The 26,365-nt window shown below is 43.0% G+C and overlaps 1 protein-coding gene across 7 annotated transcripts in view; it reads left to right on the top strand.

Moving 5' to 3' along the window:
• RTN1 (reticulon 1) overlaps positions 1 to 26,365 on the top strand; it is a 285,115-nt gene that overhangs the window by 242,383 nt on the left and 16,367 nt on the right. The window contains exon 1 of one of the 7 annotated variants that reach the window (XM_081150640.1): positions 20,183 to 20,520. The exons of the other annotated variants lie outside the window; for them this stretch is intronic. Within the exon in view, the coding sequence (XP_081006766.1) occupies positions 20,460 to 20,520 (61 nt within the window). The 5' untranslated portion in view covers positions 20,183 to 20,459. Of the gene's footprint in view, positions 1 to 20,182; positions 20,521 to 26,365 lie in introns of those variants that run through there. 7 annotated transcript variants of the gene reach the window in all.

Here is a 26,365-nt window from a genome sequence, read left to right as displayed (position 1 = left end):
CTTCAAGGCCGCTCCGTACATCTCACTGGACCTCTGCTTCCCCTGTTGGCCCCCGCAGGCTGCTGTCTGCGTGGCAGCTACAGAAGCGAGATTCAGAGGATGTCGGCGCCGGGGCCATGCATCGTCCCAGAGCTCTCCGAATACAATCCGGGCTCCTTACTGTGACTTAAAAGTCTCTGCAAGATCTAACTTCTGCCTGATTTTCTGACCTGACTTCCTACCACCTTCCTTCTTCTACACCATTTCCAGCCACATGACTTGCTTCGTGTTTCTCTAGATGCCAGGTTTGTTCCCACCTAGCTTTTTACACCAGCTGTTCTCTTTGTCCAGCAGTCTCTCCTTTCTGGATTTTTCTATGGCTGTTTCTATCTTGTACTTCTCTTCTTAGCCTACATGACATCTCCTTAGAGAGGCCTTTTGTGACCCCTGAATCTAAAGTAGCTACCAGGCTAGTTGCTTGTACATTTCCCTGTTCTGGCTCTCTCTCTAAAGTAGGTAAACTCTGGGGGGCAGCAGGACTCTAGTTGTATAATACACGAAGGCCCTGCCGCCCGTGTTGAAGAAGTATTGGGAATTTTATGCAGGGCCCCTGGTTTTCATATAGTGGCAGAATCCTAGGGTACTAAAGAAAAACTTACAATCCTTAAATAGTAATGCTGGGAAGAAATTTAGAGAATCCTTATTAACCTCCTTCACTTTAAAACTGAAGAAAACCAAACCAAGATATTAAGTGACTTTCCCAATAATTACAACTGGTTTATAGCAAATCCAGGAACAGATGTGTATTAATAAATCAACAAACAGGTGCAAAATAGGAAATTCAGGTAAATCATAGTAACCACCCTAAGTAAAAAACAGAAACTAAAACACAGAGTCTCAGTTGGATGATTATGCCATTGCAGACTAAATGTACGCTCATATTTTGCTTGACTCATTATAAACCTTTAATGCAGAAGCTTTCTTAGTCCATGAAAGTCACTCCCTAAAATTATTACTTTTATAAGCTACTCAAAGCACAGTGCTTGATAATGAAACAGGGTAGTCTTCATAGTGAAGGGAGTTGGCTTTGACAAGAATAGAAAACCAAGAAGACCAAATTAGATGGGTCACCACTTTTCTTTCGTGGCAGACAAAGGCCAAAAACACTTCTCTGACTAATAAGGTCAACTACATGAAACCAAAGAGATTAAAGAAATAGGAGCGTAATTCTAAAGCAAGAGAAAGGAGCCCTTCACGGGACCGGCTACTGAGCTAGAGTATCTAATCTTTCAGGAAATAGAAATGAATGAACAGATTTGTAACTTGGCTCACCTGGTTTGAGGAACAAAGAAAGTTTTCAGAAGTTGTGGTAAAAACCCATCGTTTGTGACATTCAATCATACAGTGAATGGATCTGAGGAGAGCTGATTGGAAAGTGTTTTGGGACTAGCCAGACACAATCCAAACAAGCATCTTTCAATTTTGTAAAAGAAAGTTTTAAAAAGAAAGAAATCCGAGTCTTAAATGCTTAGTAAATTGACAGGTAAAAAGGTTTATATTGAATCCGTATCATTTCAAACCTACAGCTATGTTTTCCATTTCATATTGCAAATGTGCAATTATTTTTACTTTCCCTATTCTTGGATGGTTTGGAAATATTTAGATTTTAAAAATAAGTCACGGTGTTAGTTCATAAAAATTCATACCACCTTCGTACATTTAAAAACTGGTTATTAATGTATTTATTCAGTGAAAAAAGCAAAAGATGGATGCCAATTAGCGATTTCCAATAGAAACAGAACATGAGATTGAATTTGGAATAAGCCTCAGTATAAAACCAAAAGAATGCCTTAGTAAGAAAAAATGGGGTTTACAGATTCACATATCAACCAGAGTGCGTATCATCAATATTTTATGTCATTTGACTTTTTAAATATTAACCAAGAACCCAAATGTCGTTCCCTTAGCTATAAATCAAATCTCTACTCCTTTCTCTTGCCTGTATCCTTAAATGCTAAATGCCCCTACAAGCGAGATTCCTATCAAGCAAATCAATGCAGCATGGATTAGAGATCACAGTTTTTGGAAGGGGACTACAGTGGGACTAAATATATTCCCTACTATCAGTCACTTTATTGTAGAATTATAAGGGAACTTAGAAATTATCCACTTACATCCCCAGTGCATCTTTAAGAACTGCTGAACCATGTGCTCTCTGAACACAGCTGATCTTGCTCCATGGAAACAGTGGTTCACTCTTATGAAGTATCAGTTGCTACCCGTTGGAAAATATGAGTTACTGTTGCAGTTGTAAAGTTTAATCACTGTGATGTGATTAAACACTACAGCTTCAGTTGGTTCAACACACATTTATTAAGTACCTACTTCTGCCGTGTTCTGGGGATACAGAAGGTGATTATGACCCAGGGCTTTCCCTCTAGCAGTTCAGGGAGTAAGTAAAGCAAGGTCAGTCAAGATGACGGAGTCCCTCTGTGGGGCAGAGATAGTCCATCTACCAACAGCCAGCACAGTGCATGCATGATATTGGATTCTTAATAAATGGTGACTGAGTAACTAAAATATTATGAGAATATGTGCAGGAAATAGTGATGCCACAGAGGAAGGGAGACAAGAGGAACCCTGAGCTAAGTCAAGGAAGATGCATAGCTTGCGGAGAGGGGGTGTACGTGCGAGGTTCCAGTTGAAGAGCAGAGTACCTGCAAAGTCCCCAAGGGGGGCACAGCATGTGGGCTCAGGGAACCAGGATAGTTCTGTTTTCTTGGAAGGTAGGAAGTCAGTGGTGAAGCCAGGAGAGATGAAGTGGGGCAGGTGGGAAGGAGCCAGATCAGGTAGGGCAGGCCAAGGAGACATTAGCTCCTTAAAGGGGACTGCCATGATCAGAGTTACATTCTAGGAAGAGTTCGCTATGCCAAGGATAGATCGGCCACCCAGAGAATGTTTAGAAGGTCATAACAAAAACCCAGTGAGTGGTGGTGAGGGTCTAAACTCTAAGTGAAAACAAGCAGAACTTGAGAGAGATTTGGGGAGTAGAAGTCAAGGTGTGAGTGTGGGAACGAAGGGGGCAGTGGAGGGAACGAAGGGACTGATGTGCCCCCGTGCCCTGATTTGACTGACTGAGAACACAGTGCGAGGGGACCGTGGTGCAGGAGGGGGAGTTCGTAGGTGCCTGCGGGACGTTCAGGAAGACGTGCACGGTAAGCAGTAGCGACCTGGGCCTGGAGCTCAGCAAGGCCCAGGCTGGAGGTGCGGCGGTGATGGTCAAAGGGACCCCACAGAGCTCCCTCCCCGTCACCATGCATGTGAACCGGGCGGATGGCTCTCACCAGAATGTGACCATGCTGGCGCCTTGATCGTGGACGGTCAGCCCCCAGAACTGTAAGGCAGTGCTGTTGTTTATAAGCTCCCCCTCTCTGGTCTTTTGTTATCTCAGCCAGAATGGACTAAGATAAAAGGTACAAATATTTTAAGACTCCTATTGCCACAATGCTTTTTCAGAAAGATGACATAAATTGACACATCTATCAGTCGTATATGGCAGTGCTGTGAAGCGTATTATAAAGCCTGTGTGGGATCATTGGGAAACCGGGAACTGTCACTATTCCCCTGTACCAATTAGTTCCAATTAGCATAAAGGTGGGCTTATCGGAAAGGTCACTACTGTCTTTTTTCTTATTTAACCTTTAGGCAGGAGACTCTTAAAATGTAGTTCAAAGCACAATACATTCTGTACGTTTTGCATGGTCATGAAGATCGGAAATGTTTCTCTAAAAGAAAGAAACAAAATGTTTATTTAACTGATATCAATGGGAAAAGGGCTTGTTATTTTCTTTTTAGTAAAATCAAGCAGTGCTTAGCAATCATTGTCTATTTTGGAGGGTTTTATGGCTTCTTAAAAATAAACAAAAGAACAGTAAGTCTCCCATTTATTCAAAAGCAAAGCTTTCAGGAGGCAGTAACCAAGGGCTATATTGCTAACCTGATTATTCCAGAAAGAGTTCTGCTCAGCTACCATGGTGACGGGTACTATGGAAATAGACTCACTTCCTCAGATGTATTATACATGCCTTGGGATATGAGGGCAGCCGTTGCAGCGAACATTTTATTGTTGCTACATTGTAGAGGTTTACAACATACCAAGGTTTATTTAGCGTATGTTGATAGGGCTGACCTAGGTGTTTTTTTTAAAGGTTCTATTTTAAAAAAATAACAAAAACAGTCTCCATCCTATTAGACCTAAAATGGAAAGAGAGCAGGTGGCAAGGCTCATGGCCATTTCTTAAGAGAATAAGCAACTCTGTGAGGAAGCTCCAGAAAATTACACTATATTCCAAAGAACTTGAACTTTGACATGTCTGTGGCTATGGGTGATAGGCAGAGTCTGAATTATTTAAATCCAAAAATTAATCCCACACTTTAGCCAGGCAGCTCATTGGTCAGTTTAGTGTTAATTTTAAAAATAATGTGAAATTATTAGCAGTGATTACTAGTATTAATACCTATTTTGTGCCCTGCTTTTTTCAGAGCTCAGCCCTCTTTTAACAGCCCTAAAATGTACATATGTCTAGTACTATAAGCATGTCATTCCATAATGAGAGAAATTAAGGCATAGAGAAGAAATAAAAACCGGACAGTCTCAGCTAAGAGGGTTGGCATTTGCATTGATAAAATTTAGAGTCCCAGTCACCCGCCTTATCTTACAAACATTGATCCAGTGACAAAGATGAAACCTAAGTCAAAAGGCGTAGGGTAATTATTGTGGCTCTGTTTAGTAGATAATGCAGTTGGGCAGAGAGCGCTGTACTGCTGTTGAATGTTGGAACATCTACACAACTCCTGACGCTTAAGTCGGAAATCCAGAGCACTCCCCGATTCGGACCCGAGCCACCCTAACGGTGAGACTAACTTAGCATGAGGCTCGCTCAGTACGCTCGGGGTAGGGGTTACATTGGCCTTTTTCTGCTTGGTTCCTACCTGTTCCTAGACCTTCCCAACTGTCAATATCCCTCACAATTTGTTCTCTCACTTTCCAAATCCCAGAAAACAACAAGGTCTAGATGTTCCTTGCTTTTTGAATTCACTGTTAAACTCAAGAACTAAATACTTTTAGATACTAAGACTTTGCACCTAGGGTTGTGGTCCCTAACCTTCTATGTGCATAAGATTTACCTGTGGAGCATGTGAAAATGCAGATTCCCAGCCCCACATTCTGATGCAGGGCTAGGGGGAGGCCCGGGAGGCTGCATTTTAACCAGCTTTTCTGGTGCCTCGGAAGCAGGTGGTCTGTGGGTTGCACCTTGACACCAGAGAAGCAGTCTGTCAATCTGTTGGAGCCTCACCCATACCCGTGATCCTAAGCTTGATGGTGACGAGGGGGAGGAGGTTAGGGCACTGGCACTGGTGAGAAGGATGGCCCGGGCCTGAGGATCCAGCGAGGAGCCTTCTGCCCTTGAGGCCCTACCACATGTCGTGTCCCAGGCTGGATCTCTCTGTCTATGTGCGAAAAGGCAGCAGGCCTTTAGTGTTCACGGAAGAGGCACGAGGTGGAAATCTGGGGTGTGGCAATGTGCAGCCTGAGTAACTGCTCCTGCGCCGGTGAGAGCCGTCTCTCGTTCCTGTTTAAATCCACCTTCTTCTCCCAGGCAGTGGAAACCAGAGCGTACATTAAACAAAGGCCAGGCCCAGCCTTGGACAGAAATGAAACGTTTTGTAACTCCTGGGTGGCTTCTTTCTGCTGGTAGGAAGCCTGGCTAGAGTAGCTACAGTAATTGAGCTGGGCCACGTTCACATTACTGTGCAGTCCTTACCTAAAACTCTGGAGAAAAGACCCCTTTCTCATTCCCCATGCACCCTCACCAAGGCTGCCTAAGCTCAGGCAGCCTTCCAAGTCCTCTTGGAGCCCGGAGTGGGACTTGTCCCCGTGGCAGGTTTCCCAGGGCTTATATGATGCCCGCTTCCTTCTTGGCAGTTCAAGTGAAGTCCTCTGTCTCTGGCCACAGCACTGGAAGTCGTTGTTGTAAATAGCTTTGACTAATTTATCTTCCTAAAATGCTTAGAATAGCACTTAGATGCCAAATACTTGGGTGGGAAAAGGATTTTATTTTTGTCAGAAATACTATTTTAGGGGATTGTTCTAACATTAAAAGACCGAAATGGGCCATATGGTTTGGTAGGAAATTTCCTTCCCGAGGTAAAATCCATGTGACGGCCTTACATGAGTGGGGTGGTTACTTTCCCACTTTCTCTTAAATGAGGGCATGATTTTGTATTAAATTTGGCTTCAAGCTTCCTGACTGAGCAAAAAAGTCACGGCAAAAAACTTCTTTTATTCATCTGTTCAACAAATAACCACCCATCTGTTAAATAACTATCATTATCTAATAAAATATAATTTATTTGAGAAAAGTTATACCTTCCTTGATACTAATTTGGAAAATAATTTACCACATGGTGTGACCTTTATGTGGGTTATATGAAACTCAAAATACTAAAATAAAGATACAATGATTCTCCTTGGACTCAGACGGCATTTTAAAGTAACATCCTTTAAGGTCCTGCAGTGACTTTGTTCAAACGGAGGCCACCAAATAGCGCTTTACCTGCCGCTGTGGAATGGCTCTCTGTGCTGAGACGGACGGTCTAATTTCACCCGCTTCTGAATTGACCCCGGCTGCTTGTTACTGAACGGCTTGCTGGCCTATTTACATATGTGTGCTGAGAATTATCTTTTTTCTGCTTATGGACCTGAGCTGGGGAAGTCAGACAGTGTCTGAAGCAGTGAGGCTAGTAAGTAAACTTTTCCCCCTGCCTTTGTATCTTAACCAGCCTGGATGTACGCCTCAAAGCCCAGAGAGAAAGTGAGGCCCACTTTAGAGACTCCCAGTATTTGTGCTTCCAGCCAGTCACTTCCTAATCACTGCAGCATCAGGTTGCATGGTGTCCCTCTCAAGAAACCAGATGTCAGAAATGTAATATCTGAGCTTTCTTCTTTTCTTTTTGTGGGCTAAACAAAACATGAAACACACACTATCCCCTTCTTTCACTGAATTCGGAGCCCAAGTCCAGCTCCATAGGGCGGACATACTGGGGAGGCTTGGAGCCGTCCCCGACCTTGGAATTGGCCTTTTAAGGTTCAGAAGCTTTAGACGCTTAGTTTGCCCAGCCCCTGGCTTCTCTGGCGCAGACTGCGGGTGGCGGTTAGGACATGTCAGTGGACAGTAGCTTACCCTGGATCACAGCTGGAGCGCTGAAGCCAGGCTAACCCGGGTCTGAACTTGACTCTGCCATTAAGGGCTTTAGGGGTGGAGTCAAGTTGCCCAATCTGAGCCCCAGATCTACCCCTTACCCCCTGTAAGGAGGGAGCCTTAGCAGCCCTCCCTTACAGCTTCGTGGGGAGGATTAAAAGAGCTTCCCGGGGGAGCACAGCCCCAGGGCCTGACACTTGGTTATGTTAATGAACGCGTGCAGCTCACTGGCGCTGCTCTTCTTTCCAGTGCGGGACGCTTTCCTCTGCTCCGACTTACCTGTGAGTCACAGTCCTTGTTAGTCGCAAAGGAGTAAGGAGAGCAAACTCCTGATGGTTTGTCTTAGCTAATGGAGGTCAAAATGGGAAGTAAGGATCTTCCTCCACAAACCTGGTGAAACCGCACGAAGAAGGGTGTTCAAAGAGGGAAGACTTCGACACCTGCCCTTTCTTCTTTTTCTTTTCACAAGTTTGACTCTCTGACTTGTCTCTGCAAGACGAACCTCTCTTTAAAAGCTTACATCACATGCCAGGGCACTTCACGTCACGTTTAACATCAGATGTCAGTTTCACTGAATTACCTTTAAGTCAGTGCCTCTGACCTTTAAGACTTTTAGAAACCATCATGATTTAGAAGATTAGGTTAAATCAGAGGGATGAGACCACAGCTCTGTCTTTATTTCCTAGCACACGAGTGAGTCCGCGCTGACACTGAAGCTGACTCAGGAGGTGGCCTTCGCTGTATTGCTGAGGTCAGCAGCCCCATGAGAAGACGCACCTGTCCGGGCCTCCCGTTAGGAGCTTCTAAAGCATTTCTACAGGGCCACTGGACAACAGAGTCTATAAGCATCTTTAAAACTCACCTCACATGCGTTTTTAGCGTAGCACTCGCTATACCCATTGTTACAAAAGAAAGAACACTGCGCCGGCCTGGCAGCGCAGTCGGCTGGACTATCGTCCAGTACTCCAGGGTCGTGGGTTCTACCCCCGGTCAGGGCACATACAAGAATTGACCATGAATACATGAATAAGTGGAACAACAAATCTCCCTCTCTCTCCCCTCCTTTCTCTCTCTAAAAATAAATAAATAAATAATTGTTTTAAAAGAAAGAATGTCTTTCTGGTCCCTGAAGCTTCTAGACGCACTGTAACACAGATACTATCCTACACATCAAAAACGAGAGAGAGAGGTTAATGATTGTTAGGTTGGCTAAGGGTGGAGAAATGTTCGTGTTCTAGGAAGCACGCTATTCAATCTTAGTGTTTTTATCCCTTTGGGCCCCTGTGGTTGGGTGCCGTAGAGCTTTGCAGTGTGTTTGTTCTTGTACATACTCCCCACAATAATGGACTGTTCTTGTCCTTTGTCTGCTTACGTTTTCCCTAACACAAAAGCTCCCCTCTGAAATTCCAAACCTTAAATAGTGGGACTCTGGTTTTGTAGATTCTGGCTGCCTCCTGCTGAGAAAAGAATTCAGTGCTTATTCAGCAGCTTCCTGGGCTTTCAGATTAGTGTTTTTTAAAATATCCTCCTAGATATGTTAGGAGTGGTTTGTAAAGTTGCAACTGTTTGCAGAAATGTACTGCTGGGCTGTAAGTGTTTAATGAGATCATTATTTTTAATCCAGTTTGTGGTCCTTGTTTGTTAATGCACGTTCAGCAGAGGGAACTTTTTTTTTTTTTTGGTGACTTTATACTAATGAGGCACTATTGTAAAATCATCAGTCTCTCCCTTCTGTGATGATTTATTGAGAATGTTCTTTTAAATTGATGGATAAGGCATAGTTTTGCAATAGCAACCCATTCGTGTAGTTATTCTATTTACTGTAGTGTTCTGTCAGAATGGTCAAGCATGACCTTCAAAGAAAATGGTTGAAAATGTCTAACTTATTCATGGTTGGAGGAATGGGCAGAAGGTGGAGACAGAAGGTGTTGCTGCTCTGCCCTGGAACAAGGAGTCTGTATAATGGGGAAGAGACCAGGTGAGGCAGGGCTAACTCTGCTACCGGACCTCAGTCAGTGATTCATCAGTGACTTTTGGCTGCAAGTTATAGAAAATCTAACTACCATCAATGTGAACCATGAGGACATTGACTGTTCACGGAATGAAGTTTAGAGGTAGTAATACCAGAGACATAGGTGCCCTGCAGATCCTAGTGTTAGGGCACTAGACTCGTTACAGTTCTCGTGGCATCTCCTCATGATCACAAGGTGGCTGCAAGAGTGCCAAGCATCATGTCCTCCTAGAAACCTGAGGACACTCAAGGGGACAAAAGAGTTTTTGTTTTTCATCAGGGAAAAATTTCTTACCCAGAAATCTTCCAGCAGACTTCCTTTTATATCTCTTTGGCTTAAACCTGGTCCAGTGCCACTCCTGTGTGCAAGGCACTCTGGAAAAGCTGTATGTTTATCTATGAGATTAGATAGATGATGATAGGTAGATAGATGATAGATAGATATAAATGTCACATAGCTTTAGGTCACTCTACATTTTTATAGGCTCCAGAGTAGGAGGAAGACATGGGAGAAGAGGTTTTGAAATGACTGTGGCATCTACCACAGTGGGCCCGCCACATTTTAAGGCATTCCTTCCATACAGACCTCTGCTCCCGCCTCGGCCTCTAGCTTGCTCCCCATTTCCCTTTCAGGCCTTCCCAGTCTCCTTAGAGAAAATTTGGCCATCATTTATTTTCCTGGAAATGTCAGAACATCCCCTTACAAAAACAAAACAAAACAAAATGTTGCTGTTACATTGTTCGCTCTTCCAGCCCTCTGTCTCCCCCTCTACGTAAGACTGCCACTCGGTGTCCCAGCACCAGGTCAGACTCGCATGACCGAGCTAAACCCCAACACCAGCCAGATTGAGTTAATCAACAGGAACAAAGAGAATAAATTGGAACATTGCTGCTGATGATGATAGTGGACAGAAGGGGGTTGTGGAAGACTCTGATGTCAGTGATTAGCAGTTTTATTTAAAAAGCAATTAATGGGACTTCTGGTTCGGACAGGATGGCGCAGGCCTGTTTCTCCCCATTCACTCCCACCAAGCTCAACCATGAAGTCTGGAAATACTCCAAGAGACAAGCAAAGGAAAATTCTGTAAGGTGGTTAGAATGTGAACCAGTTTGAGACCCCAGATTGGAGGAACAATACAGAGGCAGGACGTCTTAAATCCCCCTCTACAGAACGTTGCTCAGACCTGGTGTTTTTTGACCCTCACCTCACTGCGGTAGGGAGCCCAGGCAGGTCCGTTCTCCCCAGATCAATGGGAGTCTCTCTGATAACACCAGGCCAGCCTGGCGGAACTGGCAACATAGAGTCAATCAGGAACCCTGCCAATAATGAGCATCCAGGGGAAATGCCCTCCTTCCCTGCCAGGCCTGACATTTCCCTTTTCTGCTAAGAGATACTGAGGCGGGCAGGCAGAATCGGGAAGCCTTGGACTCAGCTACAGCTAATGGCCCAGGTCTGGAAGCCTCAATGTCCCTGTAGCTTGAGACTTTCCTCCTTTCCAGGACACACCAGGGCAGCTGGGAAGCACCAGGAGGCGATCCCACTGTACTGCGCCCCTACTGACACTCAGCAGCCCTGTGTGGTGAGACCTCCTCTGCCCCCTTAGGCAGCACCAGCAGGGACAAGGGGCAGCCCCAGTGGTGCCAAATAAACAAAGCAGACCAAAATACCCTGCAAAGGTTCTGAAAATCAAATTGCCTTTCGAACTACAGTGAACAAAGTTTGACCAAGACCCACATGCTAAACCTAAACAAAGTGCCTGCCTATTAAAAGAAATGATTTAACTAGGAAACAAAATCTCCTGACAAAATAGACCAAACATCTGGGATGCAATAGAATATCACCCATCATACCAGGAACTAAGAAAATCACAATCTGAAGGAGAAAAGACAAGCAGCTGTTGCCAACACCACAGTGCATCAGATGTTGGAATGAAGTGAAAAGCATTTTAGAGTTGTCATCATAAAAATGCTCCAACAGCCCGGCCAGGCGTGGCTCAGCGGTTGAGCGTTGACCTAGGATCCAGGCGATCGGGGTTTGATTCCCGGTCGGGGCACATGCCCGGGTTGCAGGCTCGATCAGTGACTCATCATTGATGTTTCTGTCTCTCTCTCCCCCTCTCCTTTCCTCTCTCTGAAATCAATAAAGATATATTTAAAAAAAAAAAATGCTCCAACAATCAATTGCAAATTCTCTTGAAACAAATAAAAAAAATAGAAAATCTTAGCAAAGAAATACAAATTATAAAAATACCAAATGGAAGTAGAACTAAAATTTCAATAACAGAAATTTTAAACTTGGTAGATAGCTCAGTACTAGAGTGGAAACAACAGAGGATAGAATCCGTGAACTTAGGGACAGAACAAAAGAAAGGAAATAGGCTGAAAAGAAAAAAAGAACAGAGCCTGGGGACATTTTGAGAAAAGAACAAAAGATCCATGATTTGTATCAACAGAGCCCTAGGGAAGAGGAGAGGGAGTGGGGTTGAAAGAATACTTGGGGATATAATGGCTGAAAACTAACCATACTTGACAAAAGATAAGCCTAAAGATTCAAGAAGCTGAGCAAGACCCAAGCAGGACAACCCCCTGCCCCAAATCTATGCCAAGACACATCATAATTAAACTTCTGAAAGCTCAAGAGAAAGATGACATCGTGAAAGCAACCAGAGAAAAATAACAGGAATTCAGGTGACTGCAAATTTCCCATGTACATCCGGGGAAGCCACAAGGAAGTGGAACAATATTTTAAAGTGCTAAAAGGAAAGAACTGCTAATTGTGAATTCTGCATCCAGTGACACTATGCTTCAGGAATAAGGGGGAAACAAAGACATTCTCAGATGAAGAAAAACTAAAAGAACGTGTCACTAGCAGACCTGCCCTTAAACGCTGGCTGGAGCAAGTTCTTCAAGCAAAAAGGAAATGAAAAAAGAAAGAAACTCGGAGCATTAGGAAGGAAGAAAGAACAACAGGAGGAGCAGAAATATGGGTACAAAATAGACTACTTGTGACTTTTATAAATCATATTTGGCCACTGTAACAAACACTAAAACACAAATGCTGACGACAGGATGATATTTAAAGGTGGGAAGGTAAACGGAGGTAAGGTTTCCACACTTCACTTCAAAGTGGTAAAATGTTGGTCCCGGTAGATTGTTATAAGTCACTGTATGTATTGTAATATCCAGAGCAGCCACTAAGAAAATTATAGAAAGAGATAAACTAAAAAAACACTATAAATAAAGCAAAATGGAATCCTAAAAATATCAAGTAAATAGCCTACAGGAAAGCCAAAAGAAAGAAACAAATAATGAGAACCAGTGATGAGAAACAAATGGGAGACGAACAATATGAAGATTTAAGTGCTAATGTGTCAATAATTACCTTAAATACTGATGGTCAAAGCACACCCAGCAAAAGACAGAGATTAGCAGAGTACATAAAACATGACTCACCTACACACTGCGCTGCTTACAAGAAACTCACTTCAATTTCAACGACAGGTTTAAAGCAAAAAAGATACCATATAAACATTAATGAAAGAAACAGGAGTGGCTGTATTAATTTCTGATAAATCAGCTCTTTCCAATTCCATGCTTTTTTTGCTATAAGCATGAACTATTTTATATATGCTCGAGAAAAATACAAGTGGTGATCATGCTAATTCTTGTGAGTCAGCCACTGACTGACGGGTAGCAAGTAAGAAACATAAAATGAGAACCACCCATGGTCAGAGGGCAGGGAGGTGTGAAAAGCAGGTCTGAAGAACCAGATCTCTAGTAAGAAAAAACCACAAGTACAGTCATGCCCGCGCTTGGGGGAAATGTGCAGACTGCAGAAACCCGTCCAAGCTACGTGCTTGGGAAACCCGCAAGGGAAACCCTGAGAGGCGGTGGGCAGGAAGGACCAGGGGAAGGGCCGGCCGTGAACTCAGGTTGCCGAGGGCTCGAGTGCAGTGCCGGCCTGGGCCAGGGAGCTGTGCCGTCGGGAGGGCTGACACGGAGCACAGCGCTGCCTGGAGGGGGCTGAGAGGAACCCAGACTGCCCTGTAGTGCTGCCAGGGTGTGCCCTTTGCAGGAGTGCCTGCCAAGATCGCCTGTGAGGCTGCTGCCAGCTCACACTGCTCCCCAGGCCTCACACCGAGATGCAGCATTGCAGCCATCTGGAGGAGGAATCTTATTCTAATGTTTTCTTCCATATTCTTTTAAAAATATATATATATATAATTCACATACCACACCCTTTTAAAGTGTACAATTCAGTAGTTCTTAGCTTATTCACTTAAGTTGTACAACTGTCACCACTAATTTCAAGATATTTTTATTACCTTCAGAAGAAACTCCTCCTTCCTCCCCTCCCCTCCCCTCCCCTCCCCTCCCCTCCCCTCCCCTCCCCTCCCCTCCCCTCCCCTCCCCTCCCCTCCCCTCCCCTCCCCTCCCCTCCCCTCCCCTCCCCTCCCCTCCCCTCCCCCCCCTCCTTTCCTTTCTTTTCCCTTCCCTCCCTCCCCTCCTTCTTTCACTTTCTTGTCAGTTCCCTTGGTATATACCTAGGAGAGGAATTGTTGGGTCATATTGTGACTCTGCGTTTAACTTTTGAGGAACTACCAAAATGTTTTCCGAAGTGGCTGCTCCGCTTTGCATTCCCACCAGCAGTGTATGAGTTTCCTCACATCTTCACCGACACTTGTTATTTTCTATCTTTTTAATTATATACGTTGTAGTGGGTGTGAAGTAGCATCTTATTGTACTTTGGTTTGCATTTGATGATGCTCATGGTTAGCATCTTTCCCTTTGATGATTGGTTATTTGCATACCTTCGTTAGGAAATACCTATTCACATCCATCGCCCATTATAAATTTGGTTGTCTTTTAGTTTATTTGAAGAGTCCTTTATATATTCTGGATACATGTCCCTCGTCAAATGTATGACTTATAAATGTTCCCTCCCATTCTATGGGTTGTTCTTTTACTTTCTTAACAGTTTCCTTTTATACAGGAAGCTTTTTTTGAATGATAAAATTGATGAAGTCTAATTTATCTATTTCTTTTGCTCCTTATGTTTTTGGTGTCATATCTAAAAAACCTCTTTCTAATACAAGGACATGAAGATTTATGTTTTCTCTCAAATTTTGTCTTTGATCTGGGCTTTTTTTTACCACTACTCACCTGAGGATATTTTTTCCATTGATTTTCAGAGAGAGAGGAAGGGTGGGGAGAGGGAGAGAGAGAGAGAGAAGAAAGAGAGAGAGAAACATCTATGTGGGAGAGACACGTCGATTGGTTGCCTCCCCCACATGCCCCGACCCTGGGCCAGAGGTCAAACCTGCAACCCAGGTATGTGTCCTTGACTGGGAATCAAACCCTCAACCCTTCCATGCATGGGCCAACACTCTAACCACTGAGCCACATAGGCCAGTGCAGCCTTTGATCTGTTTTGAGTTAATTTTTTGTATATGGTGTAAGTAAGGGTCCAACTTTGTTCTTTTGTATATTCTGTTGTGCCAGCACCATTGTTGAAAATACTATTTTTTCCCCATTGGATGATCTTGCCATCCTTGTCAATAATCAACTGACTATATATGCAACAATTTATTTCTGGACTTTCAGTTCTATTCCACTGATCTGTATGTCTAGCCTTATGCTGGTACCACACTGTCTTAATTACTATAGCTTGTTTTGAAATCAGGAATTGAGGGGCCTGTAACTTCATTCTTTTTCAAGATTGTCTTATCTATTATGGGTCCCTTGCATTTCCGTATGAATTTTAGGACCAAGTTGTCAATGTCTGGGAAAAAAACATACCTAGCTGGTAATAAAATGAATAAGAAGACAGATTATATGTAAAATATTACTAACTAATATGACTTACTTGACACTTACAGAACACTTCCCCTTAAAACAAAACATGTACTCAAGTCCACTTGCATATGTGTCAAAGTAACTCATATTCTAGGTTCTAAGGCAGGTCTCAACAAATTTCAGTTTAAAGTTGTACAGCGATTGCTCTCTGACTACAGAAGAATTAAACTGAAAATAAACAATAAGGATACTTAGAACAAGTCCTCAAAAATTTACAATTCTATATAATCAGTAGGCCAAAGAAAAAAATCACAGTGACTATAGGAAAGTATTTTGAACTGAGCAATAACATTAACATAATATATCAAAACTTGGTAGATGCAGCTGGAACCGTGATTAGAGAGAATTTTAGACTTTTTTTTTTTTTTAATATATCTTTATTGATTTCAGAGAGAGGAAAGGAGAGGGAGAGAGGGAGATAGAAACATCAATGATGAGAGAGTCATTGATCGGCTGCAGCCCGCAACCTGGGCATGTGCCCTGACCGGGAACCGAACCCCGATCGCCTGGATCCTAGGTCGACACTCAACCGCTGAGCCATGCCCAGCCGGGCAAGAATTTTAGACTTTTAAATAAATATATTAGAAAAGAAGAAAGGCTGAAAATAATCTAGGCTTCTGTTTAAGGAGATAATAGAATAGCAAAAAAAAAAAAGTAAAAGAGTTGACAATTAGTAAATTCTCTCATTTCTTCCATATTTGAAAATGCCTAACTTAGTCTTGCTGGGTATAGAATTCTAGATGGCAGTTCTTTCCACTTACTACTTTGAGGATATTATTCCATTGTCTTCTGGCTTTTGTAATGAAAAGACTGCTATTGGTCTGACAGTTTCTCTGAGGCAATCTTTCTTTTATTTATGCCTGCATTTAAGATTTTCTCCTTGTCTTTGATGTCTTTCAGTTTCACTGTGATGGGGGTCAGGGTACTGATTTCTTTTTGTCTTGCTTAGGGTACCAGTTCTGGAAAACAGACAAATTTGGATAAATTATTCAACGTCCTGTTACTCCTCTCCTTGAAACCCTGCAATGTCTCTCTCATTTATTGACAGTACTACTCAGATCTGTCACAGTCTGGCCCCTGCATGTATCTGTAATTAAATTTACATACCTGTTTGCTAGAAAAGCGTCATCACTCAAACTGGTGACCCTATTTCTTGTTCACAACTTAGCATAATCACCTGCTCAGAAACCCTTCCTCAGCCTCCTCTTGCCTCTAACCACTCTCTGTTTTGTGTTCCACTCTTTCCTGCTTGTGCAGCTATCAGTTGATTGCATTTATCTGTTTATGTGTAAATCTCCCCCCCACCAGACTCAAGTTTCTGGTGGGCAGTTCCCTTTGTAGCACTTAGTATGGGCTCTATAGATGTTTGTAGTTTGAATGAATGCATGAGCAAATGAATCAGGAAAATGAAGGCAAACACTATCTACCTCATAGGGATCTTTTAACAACTAAAATATATACCATATGAGAGAGCACCTGGCAGAGAACAAGTGTTAATCTGCTGTCTGAACTGAAGACAATTTATGCATTATTTTGGTACAGTGGATTATGTACCAAAGTGTTAATTTCTTTCAATTTCCTTATAACATGCAATAAAGCATAGTTCTTAGTGTTCTTTGATCATAATGAAGTATTGTTTTGGTTCTGTGCTTTTTCTTCTAATTGCTATACTTCTCAGAGATAAAAAATTATATACATACATAATCTCAAGGCGTTCTGTGAGGATGCTTGATATAGATTACCAGCTATTACAGTCTGTCCATTCTCAGTGCATCTGTGAATGCTCTTCTCTCATGTGCTATCCTAACGACTTCCTCTTTCTCTTCCCTTAGGTGTCTGCTGTAATTTTACCCTGAATTAGGCCTTTGCTGACCCTCCTTATAAAATAACAGACTTCCACCCACCCCCATTCTCTGTCCCCTTGTACCTGCTTTGTTTTCCCCGGTACAACTGACTACAACTTACTTCTTTTATTATTATATGCCCTCCATAGTACACATGAGCCTATAAACTTCTTAAATGTAGGAACTTTTCTCTGTGGATAGAACAGCATCCAGCTGTGCTCAGTAAATATTTATTGAATAAATACATCAATGTAGGTGCCACTGATCCTCATCAGTAGGATCCTTATGCTACAGGAGACAGACATGATACAGCCACTCTGGGCATGGTAGGCTTCAATATTCATCTTAATCTGGATAAGATTACAAAACTTGACTATTTTGCTTTTCCTGAGAACAGACTGCCTAATGCATGATTTCATCCTGAAAACTAAAGAAATCACTTCCTCTCCTGGCAGGCACCTAAACCAAGTTCTAAACTGGCTGCATACAAAGCCCGTCTGTTCTCTCCTCCTTTAAAGACAGTGGCATTTCCTGCCTGCTTTTAGCAAGCTTTATTTTCCTTTCTGTTTTCTTTCACTTAAGGACAATTTGCATGTCTTTTCTACCCATTTTATCATTTGGATCTTGGCACAAGGTTTCAATTAGTACTGTGTGGACACTTGTGCAAAGAAAGTCCCCATTTACAATATCTATAGGAAATAAATTCTTATTATTTCATAAAAACAAACATCTAAAGCTACAAAGAGGTCCAGAGATGATAAATGACTTGCTAAATTCCACGTAATTAACTTTTGCAACACAGGTGAGTGTAACACCCACATCTCCTAATTTCCAGGCAAGATCTTCGTACTCTTCTGTGTGATTCCCCTTCAGTAATTTCTCTTACCACCTCAGCATTCATCTAAAGCCCCCACCCCCAATTCTTATTTCACTAGTGTGTCTGTCTATGGAATCAAGCATCTTACCTCCTCAACCTTCAACTATCAAACTGCTATATTGATTTTTGAGATGCCATCAGACTTTTCTCTCCAGACTTACAATACTGAAAAGAATGTGGTCTTTCAGCTAAACTAGCATTGCAGAGTCAGCTTTGTGGCCAATGAAACGCGTGGCCCAAGAAGCCTGACACAGTCGTGTCCCCCCCCCCCTTGAGGAGGGGCTCGCCTCTGCCTCCTCTTACTTGCTGCTCGCACTTGTTGCTCAGTACTGACTGTCAGATCAGCAACACACACTGGCTGTAGTAACCTGGTGGACAATGACTACTCACCACTGAAGACACCTGGGGGCACCTTCCGGACTGAAGGCTGATGGCTAGGGCTATCATTGAACTGGCAGTGCCTCCTAGTGGCCAAGGCTCCAAAGGTTTCCAACCGAAAAGCGGCCAGGGCAGCAACAAGCCACCTGGCAACCCCTTCCCTCTCCATCCCTCTGACTCTTGTCCCCACCTGTTTGCAGTCCATCCAACCCCACATCATGCAGTGAGAATTCATCAAGTACCAGTCTTTTCAGTATTTTGCTGACTGAATTCCCAAACATGACCATGACAATGAAAAAAATTGGGAGGCGAAGGGTAGGGAATATAAATATTAAAAAGTCACTAATGTCTCTAGAGTAGGTCATTTTGAAAAGTGCTTTGTAATAATGTGGTCACCGGTTTCCCTTCTCATCAGATCAGTGGGAGCCCTAACACTCCTTCTCTTGTAGAAGACTTCAGCGGCCCAGAAGTGCCAAATCCTCCTGAAGTCATTCCTGTTAAGCTTCCATAAGAATCATTTCAGATATGTTAAAGAGAAATTCAGAGAGGTTTAGCTGGTTTCTCTGGAAGCTTGTATTCTAAAAAGAACACGCATTATCCTAAAGATCACATTTTAAAGTACATATGCTTCAGAAAATGAAAGATAAATCCGATCTACAAGCATAACCTTGAAATTACTGGTACAGGATACCCAAATGTAGATTGGGTCTGGGGGGGGAATGTCACTGGGAACTGTGGAGGAACCCCAAAGGCTTCACTACTCCAGGAGGAGAGAGAACTCCTATGAAACCAATAGGCCCTGCTACTTCAACAGATGAAGTGGGAACTCTTCCTTCTATGTGTCCCTGTGGTCCCCAAGGCATCCTCTGTCCTCATGCTATGTCTTATCTCCTCAAGGGTCCCTCCACCAGGGCTTTCTTTCCCAGACAAGCCCAAATTCCATTCCTTTCTTGTGTGCTGTTTCTAACTTTTCTTCATGGAAAACTTAGGGATCCCCTGCCCATTCTCTCAAGGCCTTGGTGTATAATCTGGTGAAGGGTTTCAGTAGTAGGCCCCGGCCCATTCTGCTCCTCCCATGGACACGTGCATTGGCATGGGGCTCCTGAAGCCCCTGAGCACTGGGCTTGGAAAGCAACTTCAACTAAATTATACCCCTGTCCCCGCCCCCACTCCCCACCCCCGCCCCCACTCAGTCTCAAAGGGGATGTCGAGGCAGAATCACATCATCCTTGAGTTCTATTTGAATGTCCCCATCACTGGAGTGTCACTGCGGTGACCAACAACTCCGTGTGCCAGAGTCCAAGGGCTTTGGTCTGGCGCCACTGGCGCTGCATTCTGACACGTGTTTATTCATCCAGCCCACAGAGCTGGAGGCAGGGCCGCAGCAGAAACACGGGCGCAGGGGCGGACAGCCGCGTTTCTTCACAGGCTGTGGCTGTGGCTGTGGCTGTGGCTGAGGCTGAGGCTGTGGCTGTGGCTGTGGCTGTGGCTGAGGCTGTGGCTGTGGCTGTGGCTGTGGCTGTGGCTGAGGCTGTGGCTGAGGCTGTGGCTGAGGCTGAGGCTGTGGCTGTGGCTGTGGCTGTGGCTGTGGCTGTGGCTGGCCAGCAGAGGTTTTGATAACTGTGCAGTATTACAAACGAGAGAGAGAATCTTGTGATGGAAGAGGTCAGGCAATTAAAATAAAGCGTGGCCAGAATGTAAATATTTGGAGGGGAGAGAGCCGAGTGAGCCATGGCGACAATCAGGGGGCATTACGCTGAAGGCCTGACGTTTGTACTGCCTTCGACTGTGTCTTACCCAACAGGTTTCTTGGATTTCTAAGAAATTTCTAGAATGTGCCCCCAGCCAGTCAGAAACTCCCAGAACAGCGCGATCCTCCACGCTCACCCCTCCCCCGGGCCCTGCCCCTCCCCCTCCCAGGCCCACCTCCCCCAGGTCAAACCCGGCCCCGGGTCCCGGGCAGCACCCCGGGCGCCGGCCCAGCTCCGCCGGGAGCGCCGCTGCCCCGCTGCCCGCTGCCCGCTGCCCGCTGCCCGCTGCCCGCTCCCCGCTCCCCGCGCGCAGGCTGCGGGCCGGCCCGCGCCGCTGATTCGCTGCCGCGGAGACTGCGGCGCCCGACGCCCGCCCCTCGCCCGCGGCGGTGCAGCCTCAGTCTGTCTGCGCCGCGGCCGCGCGAGCGGGAGCCCGAGCCGGAGCCCAGCCGCCGCAGCCGGGCCGCCCCCGCCCAGGACAGCGACGAGCCCGAGCCCGCCATGCAGGCCACTGCCGATTCCACCAGGATGGACTGTGTGTGGAGCAACTGGAAAAGCCAGGGTATTCTCTTTATTTCAGTAATGCATGCCCGCCCGGGCGGCGCCGCCGCGTGCAGCCCGCACCTGTGGGACCTGTGCATGCTTCATCCCGAGGCCCTCGGGGGGAGTAAACTCGTTTTGTCAAAAATCAAAATGGATCGTGTTGGATGTTTTTTGTCTCTTCCCTGTTTATTTGTTCGACCTCCCACCGCCACCCTTTTGTTTTCTTGTTGTAAAGCCAGCCTTTTAAATAAGGCACCATTTGCCTCCTCGCGGCGCTCTCTTGGGATCCGCTGATCGTTCGGCACTTGTTTAATCCCTCGCCATTCCCGGAGTTAAAACGCTCTCTTATTGTTCCGTGCATCCCACTGTATTTCATTTCTGCAAAAAGGTTGCAGTCTCCTGGTAGACCCATTAACTGAGTGGGCTCAAGTGCATCCTTTTCCGAGGGACACACCCATTTCAGGGTGCGTATTTGTGGTCGCACAAAGGAGACTGGGAACGCAGACCAGCTCTCCAAGGCCTGGAGATGCGATGGCGCAGCCACCGATGAGGAGGGCTCACTTGGGAGTATTTCAGGGTTTGTCTGTTTTCTGTCTGTCATTGGGGTACCTTTATTATTTATTGATAATGGGTGTCTGTGGAACAAGTGGAGGGAAATAAAAGCACCGCACGTTGCCCCCGGCATAACAGATTTCTTTTGAAACAGTCCCTATTAGCACTGGGTGTGGCCGCCCTCCAGCCTCGCTTGGATTGCTTTTCAGCCATTTTTGTTCAGCCTCATACTTCACACATCGTCTCTCCTTTGTTACATTAAGATGCCCTCCTTCGCCTTGCTCAGTGTGAGATTAGGAGGAGACAGATAATTTGCAAACATGAATTATGTGTAGAAAATTTAGGTGTTTGTAAGATGAAGTGTCTTTTAATCTATAGCAAATACGGTTCTGAAGAAGGTGCATTTGACTTAACCTGCAGGGTTGCAGCATCCCTCAGGGGACCAAGAATACTCTGGAGCAGAAGCTGGTTTTTTGGTTGTGTGTGGGTTTTTTTTTTTAAACCTGGCATCTTCCCCTTGTAATTTTATATCTCAGAAAGAGTAGGATTCCTTTTCATCTTTAATGCCCTGTGGGGTTTTTCTTTGGTAGATTTTTTTTTTTTTTAAAGCAAAGAAAAAGTAAACAACCTTAGAATTAAGACAGTTGCTCTGCCTCTTATTTGTCTGTTGGGTAGCAGTGACAAAAAATACAGTAGTCAAGTTCAAATTGTATGGGTCTATTGGAAATACAACTGTCAAAAGTAAATGAATGGACCTAATACATTTAAAAGCCAGGACATAAAGAAATGTATGGCAATTCAAGAGTATAATTTTAGAGAATGAAGACAATGATATGAAATAGGACATGTTTTATACAGAAGGCAGAATTTATACAAAAGTCTTGATAACTTACATTCTTATTATATGTTTAGATATATCCAGTTTATTTGATATACATACTCAACAGCCAACTATGGCTTGATACAACATCAAGTTTAGTTGGACATGAAGACGTAACAAAGTTGGTTTTTAGACTATGATTATGGGTTTCTTCTATTTTGAAAAGTAGATACCAAACAATGGCACATTTTCAGTTTTATTTGTATAAAATATAAGACATATTTTATCATAATCCTATGTATTTTGGCTCAGTTGACCTTCTTACAGGGGTGGGGGTGGTTAAAAATGCATGGACATTTATAATCACAAAATGACAGAAAGTGCCATTACTTATCCATTGAAGACAATCATCTTCATTTCCAATTACAGCTACTTGTGAAGATTAATGAAAGATCATTGAGGTCCTTTTATACCAGTGACCTTTGGTAGTCTTCAGCGCCATTGATTTCCTTTTGTCAAATAGAACAAAGCCATTACCTTGAAAACTGACTAGTAACTAGGTGGGTGGGTTTATAGGCATAAAAGAGAAATGGTAAGAAGTAAGTATTCCCTTTTCTCTCCACTAGGAGAACTTTTCATCTAAATTAAATCTACAATAAGATTTTTGTTTAGCATTGTCAATGTAGCTTCTTCATTTTAGTTCCCTTATCAAAAACAGTTGCTGTTAATTCTGGCTGCACATTAGTATCACCTAGGGAGCTTTAGAAAAACACACAAGGTATATCTGTACCCCTAGAGGTTCTGAATCAATTGGGCGAAGCATCAGTATTTTTAAAAAGCTCCTCAAGTGAGCTTCATACAGTCAGGTTTGAAGCTACTGGTGTTTAATAATTCTTAGTGAGCCTAATCCATAGACCAGCAGAGCAAGGCCCGGTATGCAAATGATGAAATGGTCGTGATCTGGAAGCAGCAGAGATGACAGTTAAAAGAAGCCCAGGTAACATTGTTGATAATGTCCTCCAGAACTATTCCAAAGAGGAAGTTTTGATTGGAAAAGGGAATAAAGAAAGTGAGCTTCAGGTTTCCTCCATATTATTAAACCTTCCATGAGAAATTACAGCCCATTGTATATCACATGAGGACTCTACTGAAACCAAATACACTGTATCATGAGAACTGTATACACGTGCAAAAGGAACCTTCTATTTATTGTATTAGTATATAAGACTTCAGCTATAGACAAGAACATTTAAAGAAATTAAAAGTCCACATTATAAACTGCACAGATTCTGCTTTCAATTAAAAAAAATTGATACTAATACAAATATTGGTTAATAAACCAAAGCATATTCTACTCAGTGAAAATGAAATAACAACAAAACAATAAGCTAATAAAACACTTTTACATATGGTAATCTTAAAGACAACAGCAATGCTAGTATTTATTGGGCACATTTACTGAGTGCTGTACAGTACTTGCATCACTGCATTTAATCCTCACAAATCACGTGATGCGTACGTATGATGTATAAGTTTTATTACTGCCCCATTTTATAGGTGATCAATGGAGGCTTCTACCCAGGAACACGGCTAGTAGTTCCAGAGGCTGGATTTGCGCCTAGACTGCCTGACGCCAGAGCCCCTCGCATCTCACTGCATCTGCCTCCATGGTAGATGGCTTTTGCCTCAATGGTTTTTCTAAAAATACGAATTATCTAGGTAATGGTGATTGCGTGGATTTAATGACCCCTCACATTTACATAGTTCTCATTCGTCCAGTGTCTTCTTACTTGAGGTTTTCAATTTACTCTGGGACATCAAGAGTCTCAAAGAGGTTAAGTGACTTGCCTAAGGTTCCTTGATAAGTGGTATGTTGGGGAGTGAAGAGGTGACTCGGCTTCACATCTAGACTCTTCCCGTCTCCGCACTCACCGCGGCTGACGAAGGCTGAGTTACAGAAAGTGAACTCATTTGCCTCTTCCGAGATATTTCCACAAAGGTTCTCTGCAAACGGCAGAATTCAGCAGCGAGGCAGTGCCCTTCACCAGTGGCTGCTGCCGTTGTCGTCATCACCGTCATTAATTCATCACCCTAAATTCTCCACCAGTGTTATCCGTGTGCCAGTCACTGTCCTAAGCTCTCGTTACCTACCTTTCAGTAAAGACAGTTTTACAAACATAAAGGCAGACCGGTATCACCTTCCATGAAGCATAGCATTTTTTTTTTTAAATATATCTTTATTGATTTCAGAGAGAGGAAAGGAGAGGGAGAGAGAGAGAGAGAGAAACATCAATGATGAGAGAGTCATTGATCGAGCCCGCAACCCGGGCATGTGCCCTGACTGGGAATCGAACCCCGATCGCCTGGATCCTAGGTGGACGCTCAACTGCTGAGCCACGCCCGGCAGGGCCTGAAGCATAGCATTTTATTTGGACTCAATATCATATTAGAACACTGTACAAATTTTACAACATAAATAATTACATTTGCAGACTCCCTCTCTGCAGATTCTGAGGAGACCCAGCAGAGAAACTGGCTTAGCAGGGGGTCTGGGGGGAAAAGAAGGAAACTCATTACACAGATAATAGACCAAATGTAGGTGGTTATTGCTCCATTGAAAAATAAAAGTATTCTTTCTCACAGTGTATTATATTTTCCAGAGACTCTGTATGAGGGAATGTTTCAAAGTTTTGGGGGAGAATAATGGGTTTATTGTTCTTCTAAAAATGATACGTGCACATTATGAAAATTTCCATTTCTGCAAAGAGAGGTTCAAATGAAAGTCACAAATCACCCAAAGTCCTACCACCTACAGTTAATCAATGTTAATATTTGCTGAATATTTTCCAGTATCTCTACCATATCAAATGAAGCTAGAAGGCTAGGTAGGCATCGAAAACAGCGTTTATAAAACAAGACTACATGTATCTCAAAATATATTTGAAATAATTAAATGGAAGAAATTGACACTGAAAGAATTGCCGAACTGCAAATGCACGGTTCTTTACTATATAAGCTATTTCTACCTAAAACTAAGAAAAGGACTCTGATAACCATCAGTAGGTTAGAATCAGTTTTTAATTTTATGTTTTGGGTTTAGACTGTGCAGATGGACTCTCTGCAGTGTTTTTTTTTTTTAAAAGGAAGATCACCTATGAGTGAGAGTGACAAAAATGCTGATCTAAATCCATGTCTTCAAGAAATCTATGATTTTTCTCAGGTTTTTATGAATTAATATTTCTTTAATTAAAAAAACAATACTCCTGATACTCTGTGACTAAAGCATTAGGATTCCTCTATATTAATAGGGGTTGTGGATGAATTCTTTCCTCATAACCAGCAGGCCCTTCCTGCTGCATCGTTTTACCCAGTTCTCTCTCTCTCCCCCACATCCCCTCCGTGCCTCCCCCACTCCCACTTTCTTCTTATATTCAAAATGGTTATTCTTTACTCAGTTCTTTTTTATCTTTAGACTAGTTAATACATTTGAGACCAGAACCTGTAGAGTCATTGATATATTTAAAATTAGGTTATAATAGACTCAAGTTCTAAAATCCACTGAATCCAACAAACAAAAGCTAACATGGTTGGATAGTTTTCAGAATATCACCTTCTCTTTGGAAATAATTAAATGTGTGTCACTACCACATTTCCTGCACTTCTCACCACGCTCTCCTAAGTCATGTGCATATTTGGCCGTGTATTAATAGTTACATATTGGTCACCTTTCTGGTTCTTATGAAGGTACACACAAACGTTCAAAGAAACACAATTGCCTTATCAGTAAGCTCACAATTTGAAAGCTAAGAATTTGACATTAAGAAGTCTTTAAAAGCCATCTTCTGCCAACTTGACAATAATAATAACTATGTTAAAAACCTTGATAATACAATTGTATTCCAAATGTATAGCATATATATTTTTAATAAGACAGCATTGTTAGGAGTTTTAGACTTAGAAGTATAGAGTTCTATTTCCTCCAAATATATTTGAGCTATATTTTTAAGTTAAATCTGAGCATAGTTGTATTGTAAGTTTCAAGCAATCAAATCCTTAAATTCTTTTTTATTTTCATTATTGCGAAAGGGGGAAGGAAATTAATTCAAGCATTACTTACACGTCCTTTGCCCAAACTTGTATTAATTATGAACAAATGAAAAGTCCAACTTTAACAGGTTTGAATATTTAGAATTTATTGCAGTTCTGCTCATTTCACAATGGGCACGCTTCAAATGTGGTCATAATGGATGTCTTGTCTTCAGATACATTCCATCAAACTGCATATCAAATCTAGTGTAATAAGGGTCAGGAAGGACATCATATTTTATTGAACGGAACAGAAGTACAAAGAGAAATCATTCCTTATCTTTATCTTACATCTTTTTAGCTCAAGAAATATTTTTGCCATTATGGTCTTGGTCAAAAATTTTAAATATATTCATTTTTTATAAAGAACCAACAGCTGTCTACCTCCATGGTTCTTTTCTATTCC

Source organism: Miniopterus schreibersii (genome assembly GCF_964146895.1).
Source record: "Miniopterus schreibersii genome assembly, chromosome: 1".
Lineage (NCBI taxonomy): Eukaryota > Metazoa > Chordata > Mammalia > Chiroptera > Miniopteridae > Miniopterus > Miniopterus schreibersii.
Note: the sequence above shows the minus strand (reverse complement) of the source record. Positions and strands in the feature narration are given on the sequence as shown.